At 35.2% G+C, this 8660-nt stretch overlaps 1 protein-coding gene across 20 annotated transcripts in view; it reads left to right on the forward strand.

Annotated features, from left to right (window-relative positions):
- The window catches only part of SLITRK4 (SLIT and NTRK like family member 4), a 242444-nt gene extending 235001 nt beyond the window's left edge, over nt 1-7443 (forward strand). For all 20 annotated transcript variants that reach the window (XM_083797037.1, XM_083797039.1, XM_083797036.1 and 17 more), the window contains one exon: nt 651-7443. In XM_083797037.1, the coding sequence (XP_083653163.1) occupies nt 701-3214 (2514 nt within the window). In that variant the 5' untranslated portion in view covers nt 651-700 and the 3' untranslated portion in view covers nt 3215-7443. The remainder of the gene's footprint in view (nt 1-650) is intronic.
- Nucleotides 7444-8660: the final 1217 nt, after the last annotated feature.

Below are 8660 nucleotides of genomic sequence, written 5' to 3' on the forward strand. Positions count from 1 at the left end.
TGGATAACTCATTGTATTTTTGTGATCAATGTACCACCAATTCTTTTAAACTGGGTATAACAAGCGACAGAAACAATATTTGTGCATGCCTGTGTATCCCTTGAGTGAATTTCACTATTACTGTAGTGATAACCTGTATGCGTCGATGCTATAGATACCTACATTGAGTATTGACATTCTCTTTTGTGCCTGCATCTTCATCCTTTCTATATGGTGCTTTCCCAACCTGGATGCTTGGGCATGCATAACATCAGCATTTATGTTTAATATCCCCGAAACGTACGGCAACGTGTGAGCAGCGCAGGGCTGAGGAGAGTAAATATGCATAAAATTGGAATCTTCTTTGGTTATTTTACTTTGTTAGTTATGCATGTTTGTCATGTACAGCAGACAGAAATATATTTGACAGACCTTAAAGTTATTTGTGTTTGTTTACAGAGATTTACATTCTGTATTTGAAATTCTAGCTCCTGTGTATTTGTTTGGTTGTTAAAATCTTTCATGTTATTTTAAATTCAATGTTTGTAGTTTATCTATAATCCTTGGCAGGTACAGTAGCTCAGTGGAATACAATTTTTAACCCAAACGACTTTTTGGAACAATGACAACTGAAAAACGTTTTCTTTTTTCTTTCCTTCTTTCTTCTTTAGATTCTTTATCTTTGTTCAGGAGCCTAAGGTTGCTTGCTGATCACAAGAAGATGTTTCTGTGGCTCTTTCTGGTTCTGTCATCTCCAGTTTCTTCTACAACTGCAGATGCTGATATATCTGTGGAAATTTGCAATGTTTGCTCCTGTGTGTCAGTTGAGAATGTACTTTATGTCAACTGTGAGAAGGTTGCAGTCTACAGACCAAATCAGCTTAAACCACCATGGTCTAATTTTTACCACCTAAACTTTCAAAACAACCTGCTAATTGTTCTATATCCAAATACCTTTCTTAATTTCACACATGCAGTGTCCTTGCAATTGGGTAATAATAAGTTACAGAACATTGAGGGAGGGGCCTTTATGGGTCTTAGTGCATTAAAACAGTTGCACTTGAACAACAATGAATTAAAGATTCTCCGAGCTGACACTTTCCTGGGCATAGAGAACTTGGAGTATCTCCAAGCTGACTACAATTTAATCAAGTTTATTGAACGGGGAGCCTTTAATAAGCTTCACAAGCTGAAAGTCCTCATCCTTAATGACAATCTGATTTCATTCCTTCCCGATAATATTTTTCGATTTGCTTCTCTAACCCATCTGGATATACGAGGGAATCGAATACAGAAGCTTCCATACATTGGAGTTCTGGAACACATTGGGAGAATTGTCGAATTACAGCTGGAAGACAACCCCTGGAATTGTACTTGTGATTTGTTGCCCTTGAAGGCATGGCTGGAGAACATGCCCTATAATATCTACATTGGAGAAGCTATCTGTGAAACTCCCAGTGACTTGTATGGACGGTTGCTGAAAGAAACCAACAAGCAAGAGCTGTGCTCCATGGGGACAGGGAGTGATTTTGACGTGCGTGTTCTACCTCCCTCGCAGCTGGAGCCTGGTTACAGCACACCGAATGGCCACACCACTCAAACATCAGTGCACAGATTAGTCACAAAGCCTCCGAAGACTACAAATCCTTCAAAGATCTCGGGGATAGTAGCTGGCAAAGCTCTGTCTAATCGCAATCTCAGTCAAATTGTATCTTATCAGACCAGGGTGCCTCCTTTAACTCCTTGCCCAGTCCCCTGCATTTGCAAAACACATCCTTCAGACTTGGGATTAAGTGTAAATTGCCAAGAAAGAAATATAGAGTCAATGGCTGAACTCCTACCAAAACCTTTAAATGCCAAGAAATTGCATGTAAATGGCAACTATATTAAGGATGTGGACACTACAGATTTCATTGAGTTTGAGGGGCTAGATTTACTACATTTAGGCAGCAATCGGATTTCGGTGATCAAAGGAGAAGTTTTCCGCAACCTTACAAATTTACGGAGATTGTATCTCAATGGCAATCAGATTGAGCGTCTGAGCCCAGAAATGTTTGCTGGCCTCCACAACTTGCAGTATCTGTATTTGGAATACAATGTCATCAAAGAAATCTTAGCAGGCACTTTTGACTTGATGCCAAATTTGCAGTTGCTCTACCTGAACAACAATCTTCTACGCAGCTTGCCAGCATACATTTTTACTGGGGCACCGCTTGCCAGGCTGAATCTGAGGAACAATCATTTCATGTACTTACCTGTAAGTGGTGTTCTTGATCAGCTAAAATCTCTTACACAAATTGATTTGGAAGGTAATCCGTGGGACTGCACTTGTGATTTAGTTGCTTTAAAACTGTGGCTTGAAAAACTAAATGAAGGTATTGTGGTGAAGGAATTAAAATGTGAAACACCTGTACAGTTTGCTAACATTGAACTTAAGTCTCTGAAAAATGAGATCCTCTGTCCTAAACTTTTAAACAAGCCATCTGCTCTGTTCACTAGTCCTGTGCCCGCTGTCTCTTTTACTACACCACTGGGACCAGTTCGGAGTCCTCCTGGTGGCCCAGTTCCATTGTCCATCCTAATCTTAAGCATATTAGTTGTGCTTATTTTAACAGTGTTTGTTGCTTTTTGTCTTCTTGTTTTTGTGCTTCGTCGCAACAAAAAACCAACTGTAAAGCATGAAGGGATTGGAAATCAAGAATGCAGTTCTATGCAACTGCAGCTAAGAAAGCATGATCACAAGTCAAACAAAAAAGACGGACTAGGCGCAGAAGCCTTCATTCCTCAAACCATTGAGCAGATGAGTAAAAGCCATACTTGTGGCTTAAAAGAGTCTGAAACGGGCTTCACATTTGCTGATCCACCAGGGCAAAAAGTCATTCTGAGAAATATTAATGACAAGGAGAAGGATTTATTGCATGTGGACACAAGAAAAAGACTTAGCACAATCGATGAACTGGACGAGTTATTCCCTGGGAGGGATTCCAATGTATTTATTCAAAATTTTCTTGAAAGTAAAAAAGAATACAACAGCATAGGGGTCAGTGGCTTTGAAATACGTTACCCAGAGAAACAACAAGACAAAAAAAACAAGAAATCTCTAATAGGTGGTAATCATAGTAAAATTGTAGTAGAACAAAGGAAAAGTGAATATTTTGAACTAAAAGCTAAACTTCAAGGTTCACCTGACTACCTACAAGTCCTTGAAGAACAAACAGCTTTGAATAAAATATAGATCATGCAATCTTATTGCCTACAGAGGACATTTATTTAATGATGAAAGTGCCTTTTGTTGACTTTTAACTTCCAAATACTATATTATATTGATAGGCATAGAGGCAGGTGTATCCAAGGGTGTCTGATTAACTGTAGCTGCATATGACTTGTCAAGTAGAGGAGAGTCTCCTTAATAGATTTTACTACATAAAGCTCATGCCCTGTGGAATCCTGTAGGGATACTGCAAACTCTATTGCCAAAGGGATGCTTTATACACATTACACTGAATTTAACCTCAAGAGGCATATACGTTTTGTACCTTAAATGCAAAACCATCGTCTCCTTGTGATTTGTTAGAGCAAACACAAGAAACCTGGTACTGGTGTTCATACCTCAGCTGGGTCCTTCATCCTGCACGTGGATTTAAGTTGGTGGAACTGGAGTAATCCTTTTGTGGTGTTGTAATGGCACTGTTTAAAGATTATCTGAAAAGTAACAAGCATGCAAAGAGAGAACATTCGATAGTATGTGTAAATTGGTTACATTTATGGCCTGCATCTTGAAACCACTGGAATTATAATGTTAAATTGTGCAAATATTTGTTTAAAATATACCATGAATTACATACATATGAAATAAATTTGACCACTTGAAACATACATGTCTATACATAAAATTAAAAAAAAAAAAAAGGTAAGAAAACAGTTCAACCTGACTTCTGCAGTATTTGTGGCATCTGAAGAAAATATTTGATGTTTATGCAGAATCTGCTGTAAGACTCATCTCCAATTAAAACTCGAGTTCCTTCTCAGTTATGTGAAACACTTGCAACTCTAACGGGTTGTCCGAAATTGTCAAAGTGCTTACTGTGTGAGCGTAGCAGAAATTATTTTTGTAATATAATTCATATTTATGAAATACTTTGTATACTAAATAGGAAAATATGTACTCCTTAATATGTATTTAATATGCCTGACTTGTTTTCCTGATCGCAATGCATTAATCATTCAATATAAATAAAAACAGAACAATATACCAAACAGAAGCTGGGGGATGTGGTGTATAGAATTATCCAGAATTAAGTGATCAGGTATAATAATAATAAAATTGTTCTGTACTATTCTTGTGAAACTAGCATACTATCTTATTTCAGATTTGTTTACCAATGGTGCATTTTGAAATAGATTCATTAGTTTCTTAGTATCGTGTCTCAGGCAATTATTTGCCATCAGTTGTCTTGCTTTTCAGGGTTCTATAGCTTAATCTAAATAGTTTTCACTACATGTATTTACAGGAATTCATGGTAAGGGTAATATTTTAATCGTATATGCATACGTTTTCTGTTCTTATTATCTGTCTGTCTGCTGTCAGGCAGAAAAACTGATCAGAACAGAAAATAATATGGCAAATGACTTCTGTTTAAACCAACAGTGTAAAATGAATATAGTGGTCTCAGTTCAGAGTACTGTGTATTTCATATCTAGAGAGTAAAAACTTAAAAGAAAGTAGTCAGGAGAATGGAAAATCCCCACTTTATCTCACTAGTACCTTGAGATGAGAATGGAGATATGTTGGTAAAGCATCATACAGAAAATCTATACTATGAGATTAACAAAAGTTTCTTGACATGAACAAGAATTTTTCCATGCATTTCAGTGACCTTTGGATAAGACCCTCTATCTCCTTTGCTTCCAGAGCCCTTTTTTCCCCTCATTCACCTTTTATAATAAATACATAAATCAATCAAGATTAGTAGGATGTAAATACTAATCTTTGTCATGAATTTGAAACTAGCAAATATTACAGCAAGACCCAATAATACTACTCTGGAAAAGCCTGTGTCAGCTATTTCCATTATAAACTGCTAATTTCAGGGCTTTATGACACTGCTGTAAAATTTTTATTCTGGAACAATACTTGGCAAACAGCCTGCAGTATATTTTTACAAAGATTAAAAGAAATAAAAGAAAAAATCCACACTGCTTCTTTATTCCAGAGAAAGGAAAACAAAGAGATTTTTCTACTTTCAGACATTTGTTTATGCTCTTGTAACTTAGAAAGAGGGTTGTTTTATTATTTTCTCTGTAATCTGAAGTATATAAATTGCTTCAGATAATAAAATTATTAATATAATGGCTGAATTTCTTTCAAAAACCTGCTGCTATCTATGCACAATAATTTACTTCATTCAAGCTGTCACAGGGATTTTCAGGAGATGGATACTATGCACATATGCATTTCTGACATAAAAAGTTCCTAGTTGGCCAGTAAGACAATACATGGCCAAGACTTGAAAGAAAACATTTGAGCTCATTGTGTCAAGAGTCTATGGATTAAGGAGTGTTAAAGATGCACTGACATGATAGACCGTAATGGTTCCATCAGCAGGCTGAGAATAATGGGTCGCTGTGACTGCTCTGCACAGTGCTGCATGGCTTTGAGGATGTGTCAGGGTTCACAGGGATTTGCCAAAGCATAAGGCTTCTGACACTTCAGTGCACTGTCACAGACTGTTGTGTCCCATACCCTTCTGCTTAGAGGAATGTGTTAAAAATATGAAAAAATAGCAAATAAGCTAATAGATTTAAGTGATGTTAAAAAAAATGGTATGTTCATGGCAAATGTTGCCCTGAGTTAATGACAAATTAACTTGACAAATTCCTCAGCTAAATAAATTAAGTTAGTTTCCCTCTCTCTTTTTTTTTTTTCCATTTTTTTTCCTTTTTTTTTTTTTCTTGGTCTGCGGTCTTTGCTTTTCCAATTAAGACAGGAAGAACTGAGCTATTATGCTGTACCATTACACTGGGTCAGATTTTGCTATGCATTGAGGTCCCAATCCAGTAAAGCATTTAAGTTTAATTTAAATCACATGTGGAGTTATTATTCTTGATCTAATAGTGAAACACCTGCTCAAGAATGGGGCTTAGATGGAGTTTTGTTGTTGACCTCCAAAAGAGCAGGCACAGAAGTATTGTGTGTAATACATAGAGCCCAGCTGTCTAACCATGAACTGTTGGTTGCTTTTCTCCCGTGAGTTGTCCAGTAGCTCTTTTGGGATTATGCAGTTGAGCATAGGTTCACCAGCATCAATAAAAATTGCACAGTCTGGACCTTCCTGTAGAAATTGTTCCTGAGTATTTTACATACATGGTGCATTATATAGGCATAATAGTGTGAGTAAAGAATGCAAAGTTGGCAAAACACTATATTTCTGTAATATTGTTACTTTGAATGGCAACCTTAATGTCAGTTTATTTCCTCCATGTTTTGAAAACAGCATATGTGTCTGTACAGCAGTTTTAGTGTAATGTCCATTCAATTCTACAGTCAGTCTGTCTGGGAAAGTGACTCTTTGGATGTGGCTTAATGGATCTGTCTGTTTGTTATATTGGTTTGAGTGGGCATGGTTGCAAAATGGCTGTTAAGACCCATAGACATAAACTAAATCAATGATGGTGTTAACATAACCTGTTGTGTTCACTGTATTATGAATAAGTTTCCATTTTTAAATGCAATTAATAAAGTGTAATCATTTCCTTGAAAAAAGAAAAAAAAAAAAAACAATTGTGCAATTTTATCAGAAAACTACTATGGTACAAGAACACAAGGCCATTAAATGAGCTACATTTTGCATTTAGTGTTCAAGATTGACAATGATATGGAAATGTAATATAAAAACATCTTTTACAAAATAATTTTTATTTGAAAAAAGCCATAATGACATTATAAATTATAAAAGGTATAGCCTAGTGAAAAATGTTAACAAATGTTTCAGAATCAACAAAAGACATCCAGAACTTGATGATAGTGTAATATCTATTATATCTTTTGCATGTTTTGTACATTGATATATGAAATGAGCACAGTGAGAGTTTTTTTTTGTTTGCTTGGGTTTCTTTTTTTTTTTGTGGCTGTTTTGGGGATTTGGTTTGTGGGTTTTTTTTTGTATGTTTGTTTGTTTTTCTTTTTGGTTGCATCCAAAGAGTTGGGCAGGAAATACAAGAAGAATGTATTTATAATCACTCTATTTTGAAATAAAGAAGACAAAGTGTATTGGTTTTACCCTGCTTCAATCATTACTATTCTAGATTAGTTTATAATTAAAGAAGTTATTTATAAAGTCCAATCCAATGTAAAATGATAGAAAACTATTGTTTATGACTTCTGTTTACCTTCAGCAACATCAAAATATTAGCCAGTGTTGACTTAAAGTTTGTATGAAGTATAAATAAAATTGTTTGGTACAATAATATTTCTGAAACTAGACTTTGTTAAATGCCTGTAATATTCTCTTTCAGAACAGTTGTATATAGGACAAAGAGGATCTATAATGTAGTAAAACATTAATGTTTTCTAATCACTTTAGGCAGTTTATATTTTTTTATGATAGCTTCTCATATTTTCTGTTGTCTAACAAATCCTGGTTGCCTTTGTTGTACAAATAGTCCCTCAGAAATCAGTGATTTTTTTTTGTATTAATGACACGAGCAGAATTTAATTTTTATTTGGGTTCTGAGATCTTCAACACAGAAAGGCTTAGAGGTACAATCCCATAATGCTTTGACTCTCCTCCTTTCTCAATAGTCATTTTGAATAAAAGGAAGAAAAATAATTTATCTTAAAAAAAAAAAAAAAGTTTTACAAATCCTAATAAAAAACTTCATGGGAGGACAGAAGATCAAGAACAAAATTATGGCTAGATTGTGCAAATGATGTCCCTGTTGTGCAAGGTTTAACATGCATTATATGGTGATGAAGGAGAATCAGAATATGGTACAGACTAGCAAATCAGGACTTGATGTGGATTTTTCTTCACTATCAGATGCAATGCAATGTTAGGAGCAAACCCATAGCATTAACCAGAATAGTGAAGGCCTATGTATATATTCCATAGGAGTTCTTTCTAAACAAAAACTTTAGGATCAGGAGTAAGGTTTTTCTTTTTGTTTTGGTTTGAAAATACTGTGTATGCATTGTTTTCCTGAGTGTAGAAGAACTTGGCAGTTTTCTTTAGTATGTTTTCTCTGTTATTTAGTCTTTAAGTCTATTACAACTCATTCATCCTTATGTATGTTGATTGGTGCTGCGTTGAAAAACAAAAGTAGGAATGTTAATGCTCATGAACAAACTCCTCTCAATAACATACTACGTAGATATACATTAGTATACATGCTAAATATACCTATGTATACATACTAACGTAAATCCAGAGCAACTCAGCAGACTTGAATGGAATCAAATCATCTTTACCATGGTGAACACAAAAACAGAAATTTACCCTATTATGTGAGGATCTTATCTGATCTTTCTGTCACTGAAATCAAAAATAAACTTTTTTCTGTTTTTTTTAACTTCAAAGAAAATGTAATTTTGCTTTTTGCTCTATTAATATGTGTTGTAGAGCTGCTCTTAATTTCAAATAACAGCAGGACAGAATATAAAGAGGTATAGTCCTATGCCTGTT

Source organism: Anser anser (assembly GCF_964211835.1).
Source record: "Anser anser genome assembly, chromosome: 13".
Lineage (NCBI taxonomy): Eukaryota > Metazoa > Chordata > Aves > Anseriformes > Anatidae > Anser > Anser anser.